The following is a 24,092-nucleotide window of genomic DNA, read 5'->3' as shown; positions in this document are numbered from 1 at the left end:
TGCATGCCTGCCTCCAGATAGTAGTTCAATAAGTGGCTTACCAGGCTACTTATAAAGTCATAGAGTTTCAAAATCATAGAAGCAAAACCTCGAATCCAACTCATCTGCGCCAACCAGCTATTCTAAACTGATCTGGTCCCACTAGCCGGCAGTTGGCCCATATCCCGCTAAACCCTTCTTTTTTGTGTATCCATCCAGATGCCTTTTAAATGTTGTAATTATACCTGCCTTCACCACCTCTTCTGGCAGCTGATTTATATATTCACACCACCCTCTTTGTGGAAAAAGTTACCCCTCACCTCCCTTTTAAATCTTTCCCCGCATACCTCAAACCTGTGCCCTCTAGTTTTGATTCCCCAACCCTGAGAAAAACATTTCAGAGGACTGATGAAAATCAACCACATCGGTGACAGAGGAAATCACCTATAAACCAGATTAGGTAAAGACAGCACATTTCTGTCCCTGAAGGACCTTGGAGAACCAAATTTGTCCATTGTTGCAGAAATCATGTTTGAATAATCAGAGTATTGAAATTAGCTTTTAGTTCCAGCTTACTGTTTCATTAGTTGAATTTAAAGTGCACTCTGCTGCCGCCTTCTCTTGACTGCTCAAGGCACCTTCACTAGCGCCTTTTTAAAACCTCAACCTCAGTCACCCAGAAACACAGGGATAGCAGATACGTGACGATATTGCCATTCTGTCACTGGGTCAAAATCCTGCAAGTCCTTCCCAATCAGTACTGTGTGTGTACCCACATCACATGGCCTGAACTAGCTCAAGAACGTGACTCTCATCATCTCATTGGAGAAGATGTTAGCTTCAGGGTCATATCACTGGGCTAGTAATCCAGAGGCCCAATGTCATGGTTTTGAGACATGAGTTTAAATGTGGGTAATGAATTAGGAACAGTATTCTAATCTCAATCATGATGACCATGGCAACCACAATCAATTCTTACAAAAAATTATCTAGTTCACTGAAGCCTTTTCGGGAAGGAAATCTGTCATCTTTACTTGGTCTGGTGTACATGTGACTCCACACCCACAGCATTGTAATTGACTCTTGATTTCCCTCAGTCTGGGAGAAATTTGGGATGAGCAATAAATCCTAGTCTTGCCACCAACGCCCACATCCTACAAAAGGTTTTAAAAAGGGCATTATTTTTCACTGGCGCCCAATTTGCGTACCACCAGGGCCACTTAACTCCTGACCTCACTACAAATATGGGCAAAAGAACTGATCAGTTTCTCCAGCAGTTTCTGAAATTTTCGATGTTCTAAAGCATTACCTTGACTACCACTCCTACCCTCAAAATCTTGCAACTTACCATTGAGCAAAAACATAAATAGACTAGCCACATAAACACTGACCACAACAGATTAGAGACTTGGAATTTCAGAATGTGTACTCATGTCCCAACTCTCTAAGTCTGCCTATCATCTATAATGCACAAATATGGAGTTTAATGAAACTTTTCAAGGTGAATGTAACTGCAATAGCATCTCAGAAGCGCAGATCATTCAGGTAAAGACAGTGTGCTTGATTTGCATCCAATTCATCCTTTACCATTCACTCCCTCCACCACTAGCATTAGTGATGAGTAATATACAGCAGCTTGCCAAGCCTCCTTGCAAACCAGGGACCTCCATGATGAGGTTAAGAGATGCATGGGACCACCACAACCCACAATATGCCCCTCCAAGCCATCCACCCCCCCACACTCCTGTCTCAGAACTATGTCGTTGCCTTTTCACTGTGTCTTGGATAAATCTTGAAACTTACTTCCTAATAGCATATGTATACCTATGCGATGTGACTGTACTCTACAAGGAATGAGTCAGCATTCTGATGCAATACTCCCCACTAATGCTCGTAGCTCACTGAAGCAAGTATTCAGACTGTGTATGCTTTGCTCCTAAATGCCTGTAGTTTGTGTGACCATGGGAGACCATCAGAGTTGAAGCCAATCCTATCCCAACCCATTCAACTATCACTGATCAATAGATTTCAACAGTTGAGGTTGGTGTAATCAGAGGCAAGAGCTCTGGCTTGTTTATTTTTGAACCAACCAAACCCCGGGGAACTGAGGCCTTATTATTAAACACTGCCCAACTCAGGCGCCCTAATTTGTCAGTTCAATCTGATTAACCTCTAACTTTCCTGGCCCATATCGTTCAGTCAAACACTAGGCAGTGTCTTATCCACAAGCTACCCAGAAAGCAGGACCAATTTTGATTTTATTTTTAAATGCTTTCTTTTTGCTAAGGAAGTGAAACTGTGCCTGTCCACTGACATGCAATCAACCAGTACCTGCAGTGAAATTATGCATCAAAACATCAATAACTACAGACAGCCTTACATCTTAAATACAACATTTAATGCTGTTCAGTAAATCCCACTAATCTTATTAAGAAACTAGCAGGACAAATGGTATTTGGAGCTTTTTGTAAGTAATCCATTTTTGTCCTGTATGATTTAATTTATTTAACATTATAAATACTAATACCTGAGTCACGCAGATTAGATTTCCTGTTTTCTTTCCTGAACTGCTGATGTAAGTGATTTATGTTAACTCATGGGAAACTTTGTTAAGAAATTTGTGCTTTTTTTGTGCATATGGTGATTCACAATACCTTCAGGACTTGAATAAGTTGCAGGAAGATGCTCAATAAAATTAAAGTACTGCAAATCTGAAATAAAAACTCAAAGTGCCAGAGAAACCTTGAACAGCTGCCCTGTGGTTTACAGTAGACAGGAGTTAGCTTCATAATTACAATACATGTTTGAGAGAACAAAACCTTGTCAAAATAACCTGCCTGCTTTTAATTTTGCCACCAAATGCCTTCTTTTCTTTTTTCCTCCCTCTCGCCCCTCCCCACCACATATCCCAATTTCTTTCCCTCCTTGTATGATAAGGTTCCGTGTGTGAGACAAGTACAATTACAACATTTGAAAGGAATCTTGATGGATACACAAATAGGAAGACCTTACAGTTATATGGGTCATATGCTGGCAAAGGGGGCTAGGTCAACTTGGGATGTCTGGCCGGTGCAGTTGAGTTAGACCGAAGGATCTGTTTCTGTGCTGTATGACTTCATGACTCCATGTTAGGCTTCTTTATAAGAGCCAATGTTGTTGTGGTAATATGTTAACACTATTAGAACTTTGATTAACTAATAGGAATTAGATAATTGGAATGGGGATGCAGTTATTTCACAGAAGTACGAATGACTTGCATGAGGAGAATTGATGTACTACAGCCAAGCTTGTTGCAGATGACACCAAGATAGGTAGCAAAGCAAATGGTGAGGATGGCAATCTTCTCTTTGAGGGTAGTGAATCTGGAATTCTACATCGCAGAGATTTGCAGAGCCTGATCCATCAAGTATATTCAAGGCTGAGATTGATTCCCAGTTAGTAATGGAATCATGGGTTATTGAGAAAAGGCTGGAAAATGGAGTTGAGGTTTATCAGATCAGCCATAGTTTCATTGAATGGTGAAACAGGATCAATGGGCAGAATGGCCTGCTTCTACATTTTATGGTTTCTTTTTTGCAGGCTGACACATGGTGAGATGCTGTTCCACAAGCATCTGTTGGCGATATTTTATTACATTGTGTTACTTAGCATGTACAGGTTGGAACTATGCCATTTGACACATGTCCATGTTGTTATTCCACACCAGCGTTATCCCATCATTGTTCATTTAATCCAATCAATATATTTTGCTTTTCCTCCCTTTCCCAGACATTGACCTAGATTTTTGTGCAGCATTGCGTTTTCTTCTCAGCCACTCCATGTGATTGAAAATTCCATATTATAATGAGCTCAGCTTCAAAAATATTATTTTCTGAATTCTTGATTAGATTTGTGCCTGACTATCTTGTATTCATAGTGCCTGGTTTTGGATTCTTCAACAAGTGAAAATAATTCTTCTATATCTTCCCAGAGAAGACGGTGAGACAGTGGCAGTGTTACCGGACTAATACTCCGAAGTTCATGTTCAGGTACACAGGCTTGAATCCCTCCAAGGCAGATGGTGAAATCTGAATTTAATAAGAATCTGGAATTAAAACATTGTCAAATTAAGACAGTGCCACCGCTGTCGATTGCCGCAAACACCCATCTGATTAATGTCCTTTAGGAAAGGAAATCTACAGACCTTACCTGATCTGGTTTACTTGTGGCTCCAGACCACAACAACATGGTTGCTTTTCACTGCCCTCTGAAATAGCTTGACAAGCCACTCAGTTCAAGTGCAGTAAGGAAGAAGAAAAAAATAATGACCCAGCTGCGATGCCCATTTCCTATGGGCAATAACTGTAAAAGATTAATAAATCTGAAATTAAATGCTGGACTCAATAATAGTGAATACAAAAACATTGATTGTCATGAAAATCCGTTTTGAGAAGGAAATCCTCTGCAGTTACCCACTCAGCCCTGCATGAGACTCCAAAGTTTTAACCATGTGGTTGACACTTAAATGTCATCTGAAATAGCCTGAAAGCCACATAGTTGTGTCAAACATTGCAAAGTCATAGGGAATGAACTCAATTCCTAACAGGACTGAGGGTGTATCACTCCATATGGATTGGAGTGGTTCATGAAGGTGGCTTACCTTCTCAAGGGCAATTAGGCATGGAAATCATCCCTGGCTTAGCCATTGCACCCATATCCAGTGAACAAATCTGAATGAAAGCTCCCAAAACTGCTGTTAATGTTGAAGATACCAAAAAACACACTCTTCAGTCTTTTTTATTCTAGAGGAAGAACCCAACTTGTCCGGTCTTTCCTGGTGATTACAAAATTTCAGTTCTGGTACCATCCCTGAAAATATTTGTTGTACCTTCCTTTGTGCCTCATTGTTATCACAATATGGGAGCCAAAACTATGCCCAGCATTCCCAAATTTAATGTAACCAAAGTTCATACATAATTAATTTAACTTCACAGTTTATTAGACAAAGCAGATATCTAATAAGAACCTGAGCTTCTAGACCTATCAAAGAGATCTCTCTCGGATCTTTAAATTGCCCATAGTCTCCAGGGATGAGTAGATTAAATGGACGAGCTATGGCAAATACCGGGTTACAGAGATGGGGAAGGGATGTAAGTTTGGGTCAAATGTCTTTGGGAGAGTTGTTGGGCTGAATGGCCTGTTTCCACACTTGCAGGGATTGTATGAAAGAGGTACACTGGGTATTTTTGCAAAGATAGCAGCCACAGCAGTAGCCTTTTGAGAGATTCATAAACAGGTCAACAGCCTGCTTTAACAGTTGAAGAACAACTGACAGGGTTGCTCACAAGCAGCTAAGGTTTTGATCACAGTTCTGTCATCTAACCCACATTTTAAAACAAAATGTTGTTTGTCAACCCAAGTAATCGGAATTAACATCCAGTAGGCTAGTTGCAGATTAGTAAATAGCTTGTAAGTTTTTAACTTTGGAGTAAAGTGCATAGACACTCTTTCTTGTAGATTGCTTTGCATCAATGATGTGTGGACTGCATTGCACGTGTAAACTGCACACCTGTTATGCAAACAAGACAGTGCGAGAGAGGAAGGAGCTGCATTAAAGCAGAACCAAGTGAGGCTGAGATTGAGGCTGGAGGCGAAAAAGATGCCATTCTGTACATATTTTTAACTAATCCTGCTTTGACAGCCATGACTTTGTTTTTGTAAACCTGTGCTTCCAAACATGTCAAGAACTGGGGATTGATGCAAATCCTGTTAGAGACGCATCATTTCTTGATAATATTTTTGAGACTGCAAAGTAATTTTGAGAACTAAGTTATCCTATGAATCGTGTAGCAATGATGTTGTACTATTGATATGACATTGACGTCTAGATATTAAAGTGGTAAATCCTCGACATGAAATCACATTGAACTGTCTTTTTAAACTTAACCAGGGTGTATTAGTTTATGTTCGTCCTCTTGTCTCCACCCTGACCCCTACCCACCCTTCTCAGGATTAGCTTGTGTTATGTTCATGCTTCTTGTGCTTCACTGGCTCCAGTATCATAGCCAAATGAGTGTCGTTCACTCATGAGCCTTGATGCTATGTGCACGTCAGCCATCTGAGCTGAGCCTGATTCTGTACTTATACAGCAAATGCACTGACTTTTTATTATTATTTTTATTACTAGAGATTATTACTAGGTTATGTTATTCAGGAACAACTAATTCCTTTTTTCTTCTTACTAGTATTGGAGCCCTCAGATGGAAATCCACTTTATCGTTTAATCACAGATGGCCCTAAGTGAACATGAGGGCTATAATTTAATCACTGCATTCAGATGATGCTGTAATCAACTACTGCCTTATTCCTGCCATTTTTAAGATCATATGAATCCCCAATTAAATTACAGCCTTGTTACATGCTTCTTCGCCATCAATAATATCCTTCCATATCCACGCAGCCTTTCAAATGAAAGGATTAGCCTCAGTGATTGACAAGTAATCCAAGATACTCTGTCTACATTCTTATTACTCTTGTTAAAATTTAATTTGTCATGAATGCACCTACACCCCGTATAAATAAAAATAACTTAACCTTGAATCCTGGAACTTTAAGCGCCTTCATTCGATGTGCACAGCAGCATCTGAAATGATCCTGGATCTCACATTGCTATTTTGTATTCTGTGTCTTTTCCTTTATAGTTTTTGTTGATGCAGAGGTAAAGGTTAATGCCTTTCAAATGGCGTACAGTGTATGCTGTATCGTGATTGCCAATACAATCAGATTTGATCTTTGTACTGTCTAATGATAAATGCAAGCAGAAACATTTGGAGCTGAAAAAGGAATGCAGCAGTTCCATTTTTAGAAGAAAAACCAGACATAAGAACGTGCTGATTGCTTATTGAAACATTGTACTTACCAGAAATATCCATTTCCATTCTCCTGCAAGTTATCCTGTGCATTATGACTTGGATAGCAAGTGGATGGGATCAATATCTCTTGTACTCCTAGTGTAGTTCTTCTGAATAATAGAGGAGTTTGCCGGAAGAAGGTGCAGAATGAATAATTTGCTGACTCTTTTAGCAATAATTGGTTTGAGTTTGATGGTGGAAAGTGGTTATGGACATATGGTGTAAGTGGATAAATCATGCCCAAAGGGAATGTATGGCACATTAAGTAACTACTGTTTTCTGGAAGCCTGTTTTTGCAGACCTGAGTCCTGCCTAGTGTCTGATTCAAATAAGTTTTTTAATTTTTTTTCGAAATGTTCAATTTACTTGGAAGGCTGAGGTGACCACAGCCTAGTAGTGGTGGTGGTCTTTGTTCATAGAGTGCAACGTGGGTTGATTGTGATTGGGTAGAGGGGTAGGCAGTAATACCTCAAGCTGAAAAACTTTTTGAACTTATTCTGGTATCACTGCAATTGAACATTTTTAATGTAGTTTGAAAGAGATTAACTGAAGCTGACAATTAGCTAGTTAGCAGAATGTCCCTTCTGTGAAGGAAAGCAAACTTCTACAAAATATTATATAATAAAGTAGGAAAATACAGTCTCGTCGAAGACTGAATGATATTTCTGCTGCCTGTTAAACAAAAGTCAGTATTTCAAACTTCTCTTGCTCCTGCCATCTTTGAACGAAACTTGTTGCCACCCGGCCACCATTTCGTAATTTGCTCAAAATCCATTCATCTTTCGTTTCCTGCACAGTGCATCACATCCTTTCACTTAAATTAATGAATGAAATTAAATCAGGATTTTCAACTCTCCCCCAACTTCCCCACTTCACCCAACCACCAGAGCCTCAGCAAGTTATCCAAGAGCTAGATGACCCTGACTACTTCAAGATTCCATCAGCAGTCCCCAATCAGTGCTTGGTGATTGATTTCTTCCTATGGTACCGTTAGGACAATAGAAACCGAGCCAAGTTTCTCCACTCCTGATCAACATCTCAGCAAAGTCTATTGGAAGTGTTTTTATGTGGGCATCCAAAGACCACAGCAGTTAAATAGGCCATTGAAGTCCACTTACTGGACTCATGAGTGGAAGGTTACCAAAATGAAACAACAGCAACAACTGAAGGAAGTGGAATGGGTGGGAAAATGCTTTAAAACATGTGAAGATAGCAAATAACAAAAGTTGTACAATCATACTTCGTAGCTTCTTTTGCAAACCAGAAGCCCATGTGTTGGCAGCTTTTGTTGGGCTTAGATTAGGTATTAATAATTAGACAGTTCACTCCTTTAATGCTGACTTTTACATACTTTTATACAATTCTACACCAGTACATCCTAGGCAAAGAACAGAATAAGTCTAGCCTGTCTGAGGAATGATAAGGGAGCACTAATTGCACCATCAAGTGATAACATGCAGCAGTTTTCATGCCAATACACAGTTCAGACACAAGCTAATACTCCACTTCTCATCACAGCCTTGATCCAGACATGAAGCAGGACCAGTGGAATGGGGTCAGGAGCTGATCTTGATATCAGGCTGGTAGTCAACAGTATGGCTCTGAGCAGCACTGGAAAACTGAGGAAAATGTTGGTCTAAGGGAAAATATTCACTGACTGGAATCGTATGCTGACATAGAAATAGACATTGTGGAAATCTGTTGTTTTTGAATCCTAAGAATGTAACTGCAGAGTTCATGAGGAATGTGTTATTGGCCCAACATTTTGAACTGTTTCATCATTATTCGCTCTATCATCGGGTCAGTTCACTTAATTTTTCATCATGTTCAAACACCATTCATAGCTTCAGTTAATGAAACAGATCATTCCAGCTTACAACAGTGCCTAAACAATATTCAAGTTTGAATGTCTGAAGTATCTTTTGCTCCATGTAAAGGGCAGATAATGTCAAAATCAAGCTGCAGAAAGTCCTTATAATACCCGCTGACATTCTATGGCACCACCACAATGATTCTAGTTATCATTTAACCATATTAACTATGTGAACACTAGCTACAATAGCAGTGGCAGGCATCAAATATTCAGGGATGAATGGTTGGCTTTCACCTCTCAAAACCTCCCCACCATTGCCAAGGCCATCAGTCAGGAGTGTGAGGAAGCTTCACTCCTTGCCTGGATGGCTGCAGCCATACTAGCACTGAAGTTCAACATCATGCAGATAAAGCAATTTCTTGTGTGTCCAACCCCTTCTCCACCAGAATAGTATGGCTGCAAGATGTACAGGAAGAGATGTGATAGCTCAATGAGATTATTTCAGTCGTTCTCCTACAGCTAACACAAAGAAGGATGAGATCTGATTGTCAAATGGGAGTGCCATCACCTTTGTATGCCAGCCTGACTTGAATACACATCTTAGTTAGTTTGGGGGAGAATATCTTCCATTCACCCAAATTAATGAAAGTGCAATCAAAATTTTTGTGGTTAGTCAAGATTCTGAGTGACCCTGGATTCCACCAGGGCCACTCAGCTCCTGACTTCATACAGCCTTGGTCCAAACATGGTCAAAATGGCTGAATTCCAGAGGTGAGCTGAGAGTGACTGCAGTTGATGTCAATGGTGCATTTGGCCAAGGGTGTGTCATCAAGGGGTCCAGCAAAACTGGAGCCATTGGAAATCAGGGGTAAACTCTCAACTGGTTGGAGTTGTACCTAAGGAAGATAGTCATGGTTACTAGAGGTCAGGCATCTCAGCTCCAGGACATCTCTGCTGAGGTTCCTTGGGATAATATCCTTGGCCCACTTAACTTCAACTGCTTTATCAACGACCTTCCCTCCATCATTCGGTCAAAAGTGGGGATGTTTGCCAATGATAGCTTAATGTTCAGCACTGTTGAAGACTCCTCAGATACTAATGCAGTCTATGCCTCAGTGCAGCAAGATCTGGACAATTTCCAGACTTGGTCTGACGAGGCAAATAACAGTCACTTTACACACATGCCAGAAAATGACTACCTAAATAAGAAACAATCTAACCACCATCCCTTGACATTCAATGACATAACCATCACTGAATTTCCCACTATCAACTTCCTGACTGTTACAATGACCAGAAACGTAACTGGACCTGCCACATAAATACAGTGGCTACAATAGCTGGTCAGAGGCTAGCAATCCTGAGCAAGTAACACGCCTCCTGACTCCCCAAAGCCTATCCACTATCTGCAAGGCACAAATCAGGAGTGTGATGGCATTCTGCATACTTGTCTTATAGGTGCATCTCAAACAACTAAAAAACTTGATACTGTCCAGGACAGTGCAGCCTCATTGATTGGCACCACATCCATAAACATGCACTGCTCCCATCACCAGTAGAACAGTGTGAATCTTGTACAAGATGCATTTCAGAAATGCTCCAAGGTTTCTTGGACACTGCCTTCCAAACCCTTGACCACTTCCATCTCAAAAAATAAGGATAGTAGATGTTTGGGAACACGAACTGCCAAATCCCTCCAAGTCATTTACCATCCAGTCTTATGAATATATCACTATTCCTTCAGTGTCATTGAGACAAAATCCTGGAACACCCTACCTAATGGCATTATGGACCTACCTGCAACAAGCGTACTGTAGCCGTTCAAGAAGTCAACTCACCACCACCTTCTTGAGGGCAAAAAGGGATGAGCAACAAATGCTGGCCTACCCATAGGCACCCACATTGTTTGGGTGAAATTACTCGTTGGAGAGTGACACAACATAATTTTTGCAAATTATGAAAAAAGAAGTGGAATTCTATCTCTTTTTGTTTTAAAGAGATTTCACTGCAATCTCTTCATTTACAGGCTGTAGCATTTCATTGGATATCACCCAGTCCAGGCTAATATTTAAGCCTCCGGGATCTTCCTTTGATGCTGTGGCTTGGCATTTTATTGTAATTGTTTTGAATTCCTAACACATGCATTTTGATGTCAAGTCCCTTTTTTTCTTATAAAAAATGTAAATTGACCAGCAGCACGCACAAGAATATCAGTTCAGTTACACTAGCAAGGAATTCAGAATTACACAAACCAAATAAATGCAATTAATTTTATCAGCTTGGGGCAGTGGTGGGGATGGGAGAATCCAAGATTGAATTTCGTAAGAAGAAGCCAATTATTAAGCTGAACATGATGGTCATGCAGTGCGTTGGAGCCTAGTTAGATAACACAGTGGATTGAGTGGTAGCGTGAGGGTGGAAGAAGTATTTATTTAACCATTTCACTCTCTGACTGCCATTGGAAAGAGTGCGTGTAGAGTCATTAATTCCCCACAAGAGTTGGGGTTAGTGGAAGAGTGAGGGACATTGTGGCCTAAGGAAGGGAATTGAAATAGATTCTTTGCTGTATTTTTTAGATGCAATTAACATGAGACAATGGAAAAGATAACAGGAAGGTGGGGAAGGGTATGCCTTTTCACTTTTGTGGAATTTGGAAATTGAAATTCAACTAACCCTAAAGTACTGTTGACAGCAACAACCTCCTCATAGAGTCACAGCAGTCTGTAGCACATAAAAAGACCCATCGACAAATCACATTTGCATTGGTCAGAAACAACAACCTAATTATTGTTGTTCCATTTTCAGCACTTGGTCAATAGCCTTGTATGCCTAGGGATCGCAAGTGTACATCTGAATCGTATGTAAACGTTATGAGGGTTTCCACCTCTGCCAGCCTCACAAGCAGGAAGTTCCAGATTCTCATCACCTTCTGAGTGGGCGGAGAAATATCTTCACATCCCCTCTAAGCCTCCTGCGCCTTACTATAAATCTATGTCCCCTGGTCATTGATCCCAACATTAAGGGAAATACTTCTTTCCTGTCTACCCAGCTGCTGCACTTGATAATTTCATGCTTCTCAATCATGTCTCATCTGCTCCAAAGAAAACAACCCCTGTCTTTCTAATCTGTTTTCACCACTGAAGTTCTCCAACCCAGGCATTATCTTGGTAATTCTTGTCTGCACCCTCTATAGTTCAAACATGACTGTCCTATAATCTGGATACCAGAACTGTATACAGTACTCAAATTTTTATACAGTTCCAGCATAATCCCCCTGCCCTAAAACTGTATGCCTTGACTAAAACAGCAAGTGTCCCATATGTCCTGACCACTTTACCTGCCTGTCCCATTTCGTAAATGAGCAGGTGGGCACGCAGACTACAGTCCTTCTGAACCTGATTTCATCCCAGGGTCCTGTTGTTCATCATGCGTTCCTTTGCCTTGTTTGTCCTGCTCAAGTGCATCACCTCACACTTCTCTGGATTGAATTCTGTATGTCACTGACCAGCCCATCTATGTCCTCTTCACTGTTTATCACACCACCAATTTTCATATCATCCACAAGTGTATTGACAATCCACCTATATTCAAGTGTAAACCAGTTATATATACCACAAACACCAAGAGTTCAACAGTAAGCTGTGCAAAATTCCACTGGATCTGGACTGCCAGTCACAAAAAACACCCCTTGACTAAACCCTCTGCTTCCTGTCACTTGGCCAAATCTGCATCCAGTTTGCAAAATTTCTTTCATCCAATGTACTATTACCTTCACTATCAGTCTCCCATATGGAACCTTATCAACAGCCTTGCTGAAGTCTAAGTAGACTGTATCTAATTCTTTACTCTTATCTATTCTCCCACTTGGACACCTCTTCAAAAAATTCAGTCAAATTGCTCTCCTTCGAACAAAACAATGTTAATTATTGTTGATTAATCCCTGTCTCTCCAAATTAAGATTAATTCTGTTTCTCAGAATTGCTTCCAAAAGTTTGAGGTTAGATTGGCTAACCTGTAGTTTCCTGGTTTATCCTTTACTCCTTTCTTGAATAATAGTACCACAGTGGCTGTCCTTCAGTCCTCGAGTACTTCAGTGGCCAGAGAGCAACTGAAAACTATTACAAGCATCCTTGCTACTTCTGTTCTTCCTTCGCACAACAGCCTCCATAAAATTTCACCCAGCCCTGAAGATTTTACCTACTTCTATGCCTGCCAGATCAGCCTTGAATCTGTTCTCTGTCTATGCTGATTTCTTGCAGTATGGGGCAGCAGCAGTGCGCTGGGCATATAACCTAGAGGCCAATGGAACAAAACCATCCTTTGCTATTTAAACATACCTATTATCAGCATAAACATGTTATCACATACTGTGGTAACATCCCTATTCCTTGGTGAGGAGGCCTGGCTTCAGTCCCAACTGCTCCAGAGGTGTGTAATAATGTCTCTAAACACGTTGATTTCAAAGTATGTATTAATCACATTACTCCTTGATTTCTATATCCAAATCATCCCTCTCATTCATCAACACTGACACAAGGTATTAATTTAGAATCATACCTACATTCTCTCAGTCTGTGCATAAATTACTTACAATGCCTTCCAAATTCTGGCTTGAAAAGCTGTCCTGGACACATTTTAAGAATTCTGCTCCCTTTAAACCTTTCATGATGTGACTATCCCAGTTAATGTTCAGGAAGTTGAAATTCCTTCTTATCACTACCCTATTATTTTCACACTTCTCTGAAATTTATCTACATCTGCTGCCTTATTTGTCTTGGGTGATTAGGGGGCTTAAACTTGACTCCCAGCAAAGTGATTGCTCATTTCTGGTCCTCAAGCTCTTCTCATATCGTGTCATTTAGGAGCCATCTGAACTGTCATCCCTCCTTACTGTTGTAATTGATTCACTAGCCATTATTATGACTGCACTCCCCCTTACTTTCTTACCTGTCCCACCTCAAGACCCCATATCCTTGAATGTTGAGCTGCCAGTTTGCCCCTTTCTGTCATGTCTCAGTGACAGCAATGACATCAAACCATAGAATTTTACAGTGCAGAAGGAGGCTATTTGGCTCCTGTGTCTCTTCCAGCTCCAGCTACCCAGCTGTTTAGCCCTCTAAGTTCATCACTTCCAAATATGTATCACATTCTAATTTGGTAAAGACAGAAGCAACATATTAATTTAGTACCTCTGCCATATCATTTGCTTCAGTAAACAACTTATTGTTCTTGTTACTTATTAGCCTCAATCTGCCCTTCTCCAATCCTTTAGATTTGAAAGACATCAAACCCCTTTCCCCCCATTGTCTTAATATGCACCCTCAACTCATCTGCTTTGTTTGTCAGACTCGTTGCATTAAAATAAATTCCATCCAACCGTGCCAAAGTCCCTTGTGCCTTAACTGCCCTATAAATTCTGTGCCTTCTTGACTCACTTGCTGTCTCTCCTAATTTTGGCCGTTCATCTCCACCTGCTGAACATTGTGCCTGGATCCCAACCCCTGCTTGTAGCATGTATAAAGAATTGGTTAATGGACAGGAAGCATACAGCACGTATAAATGTACCATTTTCAGATTTATATGTTGTAGCCAGTAGGCTGCCACAAGCATCAGTCTACACTAATGCTCTGATGAAGATAACAGCGAGTCCACCTACTACACAAAGCTAAATGGAAATGCAAGACAAAGTCTGTAGAGGAAAATAGGTTGTAAATGTCATATATAGCATAACGTGGCTAAGTGTGACAACATTCACATTCATGGTAAGAAACAATTCTTTTAAAAGGGTGTGAAATTTTGATCAGAGGGACTTGGGTGTACTGGCGTAGTGCAAAGTTAGCATGCTAGTACAGCAAATCAATTTGGACTGGAAGCAGTAAGCTGGCCTTTATTGCAAATAGTTTGGAATACAAAAATAAAGAATTCTTGCTACAGTTCTGTAGGTTTAGTGAGACTATACATAAAATAATACTGTCTCCACAGTTTCACTCTCCGTATTTAAGGAGAGACTTGCATTGGAGGCTGTGCAGGCAAACCTCATTTGATTAGTCCTTGCGATGAGAGGCTTATTCTGCGATGACATGCAAAGTAAATTACATCTGTACCCTCTGGGATTTAGAAGGAGAACCAGCCTGTTAAACCATTAAAATTCAGAAAATGTTTTGTCAACAAATCCTATCTCTTCATACAAATTTCCAATGTGGATTGTAAGTGAAACAAAGAACTGTGATGTTGAAAAGTCTGAAACACAAACAGAAATTGCTGATGACATTCAGCAAGGCTGACAGTACTTGAGAAGAGAAAGCAGAATAAATATTTCGAGTCCAGTGACCCGTCCTGAAGAAGAATCGCTGGACCTAAAACATTAATTCTGTTTCTTTCTACAGATACTGTCAGACCTGCTAAGTTTATGCAACAATTTCTGTAGATCGTAAATAGCTGGGGCCCAGCACCAGCAGTAGTTGCCCGTGGCAGACAAGTGTAGAGCGTGGGACACGGTCTCAGGGTAAATGATAATGTAGACAGTTAAGATCAAGATAAGGTGAAATTGCTTCAAAGTGTTAGGAATAAGAACTCTCCAGCCCAGAAGATGAGGCTGCTTTGACATTGAATATTTTTCAGACTGAAACACAGAACCTTGATCTCTCAGGGAAGCGAGGAATGTGGGAAAATGGGCCAATCTGTCTAATTGCTCAAACAAGATATTTCTCACTTCATATTTTTTTGCTTCCTTCCAATGTGACTAAGACTTTGCACTAGCAAACGTATGGTTTTTCTGATGGTCATTATTTAAACATTCATCTTGTTTAGGCATGTTCCTGACCCTTCTCCTGAGCAAGGACTCTATTTTTCTGCAATTAATTATTTTCATGCCATGTGACTTGTTTTCACTTCCCTTTCTGTGCATCCCCACATCTGCCTGTTTCAAAGCATGCAACATGTGCAAATGCATGGCATCACTTCTGGCTTATAGAGCAGTTCAACATAAATTTTTGCCTTTTTCTTTCCAACTATGTATCCACTTCCCTTTAAAACTGTACCCTGGATTGTGCTGCAGCTTGGTGTGGCGCATTCTATCTCCTTAACATCAAATTAAGTATTCTTAGCTTACTCTATTCCCCATTCAACTCTTGTTTTAGATCCATTTCAAACAGATGGAGAAAAGAATTAAATAAAACTCAATGTTTAAATTTTTCAGAAGTCATTATGATATAACAGTGTTTAAGGATACTATTGATCATGTCTCCTGGTGGTCTTTTATAGGATGAAACTATAGAAATATTGCTTTCCAAAGTGCTTTGGAAGTGCTGACTCTTGCAGCCACTGATTAATGAGTGAGAATTGACAGTCTGTTTGTTGCCTTGCTACTTTTGAATATTGGAAAACAGCTGATAACTATAAGTGACTCGTGCATGCGTGTAGTTCACATCCACCTGGGACTGAACTGACGCCAATTTTGGTGTTTCTGGGCATTTGTTCTGATTGCTGGATTGAACTTGTTTCCACATGTGGACAAACAGATGGAACTATTTATTATTAAGCATCACGATGGGAATTCAGACGTTTTGAGCCTAATACCCTGTTTAAACTGGAGCTGTAAATTCACATTTGTGCTGAAATCACAACTTAATGGCAATAACTAGAGATGTATGAAGAGTGGGAGAGCTGCTCTCTCTGCCTGGATTAAATTTTCCACCTTTTCTTTTCCCTGTGGGGCTACACAGCAGGCAACTGGCATTGGACTAATTATAATTAGCATTGCTTGGTGAAATGCCCAATTCTCATTTGCACATACCACTATAAATGAGAGATAAATGTTTGTCTGTTGTTTATACTGAAGTTAAGGATATTTGTGCACTGTGAGGAGGATGCTAAGAGGCTGCGGGGTTACTTGGCTGAGTGAACAAATACTTCACAATTGCAAAAGAATGCGGATAAATGTGAGGTTATCCACTTTTGTCGCAAAAACAGGATTATTATCTGAATGGTGGCAGATTAGGAAAAAAGGTGTCATGATGGAACAGTTGCTAAAGGTTGGCATGCAGGTGCAGCAGGCGGTGAGGAAAGCTAATGGCATGCTGGCCTTTGGATGTGGATTTGAGCATCTGAGTAGGGATGCCTTCCTGCAGTTATACAGGGCTGTGGTGAGGCCACACCTTGAGTATTGTGTGCAGTTTTGGTCACCTCGTCTGAGGAAGGACATTGTTGCTATCGAGCGAGTCCAACAAAGGTTCACCATCCTGATTCCTGAGATGATAGGATTGACGCGAGGAAAGACTGGATCAACTGGGCTTGAATTTGCTGAAATTTAGAAGAATGAGGAGGATCTCCTAGAAACACACAAAATCCTGATGGAACTGGACAGGCTAGAAGTGTAAAAAATGTTTCCAATGTTGAAGTCCAGAGCTAGGGGTCACAATCTATGAATAAGGGATAAGCCATTCAGAACGTCGAGGTGCTGATGTTGTACTGGGGTGGACAAAGTCAGAAGTCAGCAATACCAGGTTATAGCCCAACAGGTTTATTTGAAACCTCAATCTTTTGGAGTGGAGACGCTTTGTCTGGTGAAGTGAGAGAGAAGCACACAGGCACGGAATTTATGGGCAGAGAGATCAAAAGACCATACAAATAGTATGAGTGGAGTGCAGAATAATAAGTCCCAGCAGGTGATAGGAAGCATTCGATGGTGTGAATAATGTCAACAGCTGAATAACAAGCACAGGGATGAGTAATAATCTGATTAGATGAGGCAGAAAGATAAACACAAAAAAAATAAAAATAGGGACAGGTTAAGACTTTTTTCTTTAGAGTTTAGAGTATAGGAGACTGAAGGGAGATCTTAGAAGTGTTTAAGATCATGAGAGACATGGACAGGATGAATGCACTCTGTCTTTTTCCTAGGGTTAGGGAATCGAGCCATAGAGGAAATGAGTTTAAGGTAAGAGGGGAAAGAATATATGAGAACCTGAGGGGCAACTTTTTTACACAGACACTGGTATGCATATGGAATGAGCTGCCAGTGGAAGCGATAGAGGCAGGTACGTTAACAGCATTTAAAAGGCATTTAGACAAATACATGGATACAAAAGGTTTAACAGCATACAGGCTAAGTGCAGGGAAATGGGGTTAGAGTGGGTAGGCATTTTGGTCAGCATGGACCAGTTTGAGCGTAAGGGCCTGTCTTTTTTTAAAAAAAAGTGAAGCTGGAAATAAACCAAATGACTGGACCAACATGGTCATTATAAGAGTGTGAGCCAAGATTCAACTGAAGTCATAAGTAATCCAAAACTGTACAAACTAATTAATGTCGGGAGATCATAACAAGATCATCCTTATGCCTCCACTTCTCAGCTTCAGACAACCACTAAACCTTAAACAGACCATTGTTCTCAGCAAACTACCCAGCCTTCAGGAGAACATCAACCACAACCTTGCTGTGGTAACTTCTGCAAGATATGTTACATCATCAACATGGATACTATCATCACACATGGGAACACCACCCACCATGTACGCAGCAGAAACTCATGTGACTCAGCCAATTTTGTCTACCTCATATGCTGCAGGCAAGGATGGCCCCAGGCATGGTGTATTGGTGAGACCGTGTAGTTGCTGCAACAATGGATGTCTGTTCCACAGGAAGCTGTTGAGGCCAGTTCATTAGATATATTCACGACAGGGCTGGATATGGCCCCTGTAGTTAAAGGGATCAAGGGTATGGAGAGAAAGTGGGAATGGGATACTGAGATTACATGATCAACCATGAGAGATTACTGCACTGTAAATCACTGCAGGATATCAGACCACAATGTGTTAAACAAATAAATACATGTGTGGACCTTACTTCTTAGAGGCAAGAGTTTGAGTAATAATTGATTTTCATTTCCCTGATAGCTTCTTTGCTGGGCCTGCCTTAAACAAATTGTATCATCCCTACTTTATTACAACTCAGATCTTATTTAGAGCAGCCTAGTGACAAACTTAGTATTTGCAGTAAAAATTTAATCAGGTGATAATTGCTTGCTGAAGCCTGGATGAAAGAGAATTGCCACATGTTTGGCCTAAAGATTTTATCCTCATGAACTGACCACTGTAATGCTGTGCCTAACTGTAATCACAAGAGCACATTTTCAAGGTGTTGAATTTTAAACTGGCATGAGTTCCTTACTCAGTGCCCAAATGCAAAGTTAGATACTTTATTGGTATGAGGCTACATCAAGTGAATGTCATGTCTTTGCATATCCGATGGCTTCAAATGAGTTGACAATGTGTGATCTGATATTCAAACACTTGTGTTAATTCTTTTGTTTGCTTTAACCTCTCCTTCACTTGTTTCTTTCCCCAGGAAGTACGATTCGCAACCCATCTGTGCTGAACTCCAAGGGGAAGTCCTCCGCTGCTATCAGAAGAACCCACAGCAGACTCTCAGCTGTTCTGCATTGGCTAAGCAGTACATTCACTGTATTAACTATGCTAAACAAGTAAGTGCTGTAATGTTAGTCTCAAAACTGTACACAGGCATGAAAGAATTAAACCAGTAGAGTACTGGTATTTAAGCCTCAATAAACTGAACTTCAGTTTTCTGCGTTTTTAAAAAAATATTCATTTATCTTTAAGACTTGAGAGCTTTTAGCTTTATCACTTCACCATCCAAACTCTCTTTTTAAGTCTTTGTATAAGCCTGAATTAACACAAAAAAAGGTCAGCATGCAAGTTTTCCCTGATGACCTGCTGTGTAAATTCACAGGATAAGATCTGGTGTGGTTGTCCCACTTTCCATGGTAAGCTATCTCTTTGCTGATGCTCAATCTGTCTTTGAAGAATAGACTTATGAACAGCAGCGGAGGATTCTGATTCCAAATGGGAAAGAATTGGTGTCTTTGTGACAGAATGAATTAATAAAATATTTTTAAACCTAATTTTCAGCACATCAGTGGGCCATTTGGTCCAACTTGGCTGTGCTGGAATTTACAATCCATACATTGTGCTTCCTACATTATTTCCTCTAACCCCAGAAGTATATCTGACTTTTTTTGTCCTGGTACACTAACTTCCTCTCCTAGCACTAATGCCAATATATTTAATAGAGATCTCAATGTGATACAAGGTGCATTGAGCAGTTATATTGCTCTTTGTGTACCTATGCAGACAAAGACGTACAATTTTATTTGAATTAATTTGTGGAATCTGGGTTTTACTGACTAGGCTAGCATTAATTGTTCTTGAGATGGTGGTGGGCTGCCTTCTTGAACCGCAGCCAAACATTGGAGTGTTGATACACCAGCAGCGTTGTTACGAAAGAAGCTCCAAGGTTTTGACCCAGTGATGATAATGGAACCATGTCATAGTTCCAGGTCAGGATGATGCATGGCTTAGAGGTGAACTTGCAAATGGTAGTACTCCCATACATCGTCTCCCCTTTTGTATCCAGGTTGTAGAGGTTGCCGGTTATGGACAGTGCTATCGAGGAAGGCTTAGAGAGTTAGTATAGGCATTATTGTAGATGGTGTACACTGCTGCTTCTGCATTGGTGATGAACATTGAAGCTGGGAGATGGAGTGCCAATCAGATGGGCAGCTTTGAATTAGATGGTGTTAAGTTTTTTGAGCGTTGATGAGGTTGCACCCATCCAGACAAGTTGTGGGGTATTCCTTCAGTCCTGGCTTGTGCATTGTGGATTGTGGGCAAACTTTGGGAGTCAGGAGGGAGCTACTTGCTGCAAAAGTCTTAGCCTCTGACTCCTTGTGTAGACACAATATTTATTATAGCCCATGTATTTCAATTTCTGGTCAACAACAACCCTTCTTCTCCCCTCCACCCCCCCCCCCACCCCCATCCCATAATATTGAAAGTGGAGAATTCAGTGATGGTAATGTCATTGAAGGTGTATCTCTTTTCTGAGATGGTCATGGCCTGGCAAAGTGACATGAATATTACTTAACACTTATCAGTCCACGCCTGGATATTGGCCACGCTTTGGATACCAGCTGCTTCAAAGGAATCTCAAATGGTACTGAACATCCCTACTTGTGATTTCATGATGGGAAAAGTACATTGATGAAGTAGCTGTTGGGCCTAGGACACTACCCAGAGGAATGATAATTACTGTATTCAACTAGTTTTCAACAACGTTAATTTAGAACTTTCAACGTGACTCATTGCATTGACTATGGTGACATTGGAAAGGTATAAGTAAGTACAATAATGAATTGCCTGTGACCTGAGTAACTGAATATGTCAACATGTAATTGCAGTTGAAGATTATAGAAGCCATTCGCTGGGAAATAACTACATGCATACTCAAATAAAAGTAGAAAATCAAAAATGTAGAGTTCATTAGTCGTTACCTGTAAAGGATTTGTGTCATTTATCTGTCAGGGATGTATCTTTTCTCTTGGGCAATATATTTTTTGAAAAGCAAAAGTGGAAAGAGAACAAATTATAATTCAATTTATTACTGGCCCAGATCTTGCAGCAAAAATTACAGTGAGATGTTTGCACGCTCTCGCTGTCTATGTCTCAGGGACGATTTTCAATCTAGCTGGTTTCAGGAGCTGCACCATGAGCGAGAGGGACTGTAGCCCTTGTACAGAAACCTTGCTATTCTGAAACCCAAATGCTGTACAGCAGGCTGTATTGCAAAAGCCAAGGGAAGTTCATGAAATTGTGTTGAACAGCCCATGCCGTTCATTTGCTGTTGATCACAAGATCCAGCCAGTTGCTATACTTGGTTTTGTCCTAGTCTGTATGTTATTCTTGGCAGTAAAATACACATATTATTCAAAACAACATAAACAGTGGAATATCTGGCTCCATACATCAGGTTAAATGCAACAATACACTTGAGAAACTTCATAAATTGAATCAATACTGAAAGAAACAATGAATAATACACTTGAAAAGATGTGGCTTTAAGTCATTTGGTACAGCAGATCACTCCAGCTTTTTGCTGTCATGATAACTGTTTCTCTGTTTAGGTCGATCCTCTTTGTCTGTTCTCTTTCTTTCTGCCTTAACTTTCAGATGAGATCCTAAGCTGAGGACTCATCTGCCGACTCAGTTTTGTGACTGTTTCCTACTTCACCAATCAAATTAGAGTAGGAAACCTCCCAGTGTTTCAGTTAAAATTTCCCTAAACCAACACCACCAAAATCACTGCTTATTCAGTCATTTGCTGATGGTGGATTTTGAACTCAATAAGAAGAAAATGTGGAATTAAGAATCAAATGATGTCGATAGTCATGAAAAACCCATCTGCTTTAGGGAACAAAACTGGCATCCTTTCCTGTTCTGGCATAGATGTGACTCTAGACTCACAGCAATGCGGTTGCTTCTTAACTGCCCTCTGGGCAATTAGAAGTGGACAATAAATACTGGCTAAGCTGGGATGTCCACATCCCAGGCACACACAAAAGTAACTTTACGCCTGTGATGCAGGGAGTGAATTTTGATACCATTAAAGTTGCCACCTTCACTCTAGCTGGTGTCCAGCTAGATAAGTGCTATTGGAACTGCACTCAACCAAATAAGTATGTGAAGAATATCCTGAAGTTTCTCTTAACAGCTTTATTCCCTTACAATTAATTCATGCTTATCCAGAAAGGAGAGTCATTCCTGGTATGCCTTTTGGAATTACCTTAATTTTAAATATCCGCATCAGATTACTCCTTAATCTCTTTATCTCAAGTAAATATTACTCAAACATACCAACGGTTATTATCCTGACATCACTAGATCACACTGACGATTCATCTCCAGGATTTGGCAAAAATCAACGTCCCTTTTCGTAAGTGGAGCTTCCAAAACTAAACATAATAGTCCCTAACATTTTGTTTAATATTCCTGTTATTTTAGGCAAATGATTTAGCACAGCATTCCACCTGCTTTTAATTGCTGCACATGCTGTGTATGGTGTAATTTTCTACCTGAATGTTATTACAAAATGCTGGAATCAGGGTGGAAGTTGGTTCCAGAATGATGACAAATAGCACACTCTTGCTTGATCTGTATTTTGTCATAATTTTGTTTCAAGTTTACCTATAAAAAAAGTCCCAAAATGAAGTATAAGGACAGTAAAAGCATGAAATGAGAAATAGTCATTCTACCCAGGAAGCCTGCAGCTTGTGCGAACCTACTGTGATCTCCCTTGCCTGTCACAGTCTACAGACATTCAAAGCCCAGGAAAATGGGATACAATATTGTGGTTAATAATGTTCAATATCTAGCAGCAGCTCATACCAACCTAGAGGTAGCTGTCACTTTTCTCTTTTGCCTCATGACTCCCTGCTCTGCTGCATTCATGCAACGAGCACAAGAGAATCTGGAGTTTTAAAAAATAGTTAGTTGGCCCATAAACTTTGTCATTGCATTTTCATTTTCACATTTGAAGATATCTCAATGGTTATAGCACACAAATTCATTGTAAATATAATTTCACCATGTTCACTTACACTTTTATGGTCCTGTATTGTATTGTAGAGCACAGCTCCTCCTCTTGAAGGAGCATGGTATATGTTAGTCCTCATTAAGTTGATTGGTATAATAGGCTTATGAGTGAATGTATTATATTGATAAGATCTGTTATGTTAATGGAAGTTTGAAGAGAAGAATAAACTGCGAATTAATATATTCCTGAAAAACCAAACAATTGGTTCAAAACTACATCAAAGCCTTTAGCTTATTCTTTTGCTGTTTTAAAATCTTATGTTTTCTCACTTTAGAACCTGCTGAGCAAAGGAGGTTAACACAACCCACCATCACATCAAAAAGCCCTCATCATCAACTTCAACAGCAGAATGTCTTTCAGGAGCACTCGAGGAAGCTCAGCAAAGTATCGGGACAATATGGGAAAGAAGAAACAAAAGGCTGTTGTCACCACGGCAACAGCAACAGCAAGCACCTTAATTTAATCAGTGGGGATATGTTCAGCAGGGTTGTGAATGTCTTGACAACCTGTCATGCTTGTAGTCCCACCATGAAAATGTTCAGCTTTTCTCTAATTGTTCTGACCTGTGACATTAAATGAAATATCTCTGTTTAGTTTTGTATGAGGCCTTTAAAACATTCTAACAATAATGCAATTAAATCTATCTTTGAAAGATCAAACTGCAAACCTGTCCTTAGCTTTGTGATTTTGTTGAGTGTAATTGGGAATTGGCTATGCAACGTGTCTTGAGTTATTTTGAATGTATTTCATAGGCCAAATTCAATTATTTTGTATGTATTTCATTGGCCAAATTCAATGCTTTTGTTTAATCTGTAAAGCCACTTGTCAGTCAGCGTGCCAAACACTCTTTCAATCCTGTGATTTCATGGAAATGAACTAGAAAATGTCTATTCTGATGGTTTGTCTTTTCTTCCGTCCTCATTTCTGAGAGTTGAGCAACAGACTTCTGCTGGATTGGCCCACC

General features: G+C 40.1%; 1 protein-coding gene across 1 annotated transcript in view; it reads left to right on the top strand.

The window, feature by feature from the left end:
• Nucleotides 1-23,794, top strand: part of chchd3a (coiled-coil-helix-coiled-coil-helix domain containing 3a) — a 233,219-nt gene extending 209,425 nt beyond the window's left edge. The window contains exons 7-8 of the mRNA XM_048553803.2: nucleotides 19,028-19,163; nucleotides 23,403-23,794. Coding sequence (XP_048409760.1) covers nucleotides 19,028-19,163; nucleotides 23,403-23,426 — 160 coding nt within the window. The 3' untranslated portion in view covers nucleotides 23,427-23,794. The remainder of the gene's footprint in view (nucleotides 1-19,027; nucleotides 19,164-23,402) is intronic.
• Nucleotides 23,795-24,092: the final 298 nt, after the last annotated feature.

This window comes from Stegostoma tigrinum, chromosome 25 (assembly GCF_030684315.1).
Source record: "Stegostoma tigrinum isolate sSteTig4 chromosome 25, sSteTig4.hap1, whole genome shotgun sequence".
Taxonomy (NCBI): Eukaryota; Metazoa; Chordata; class Chondrichthyes; order Orectolobiformes; family Stegostomatidae; genus Stegostoma; species Stegostoma tigrinum.
Note: the sequence above shows the minus strand (reverse complement) of the source record. Positions and strands in the feature narration are given on the sequence as shown.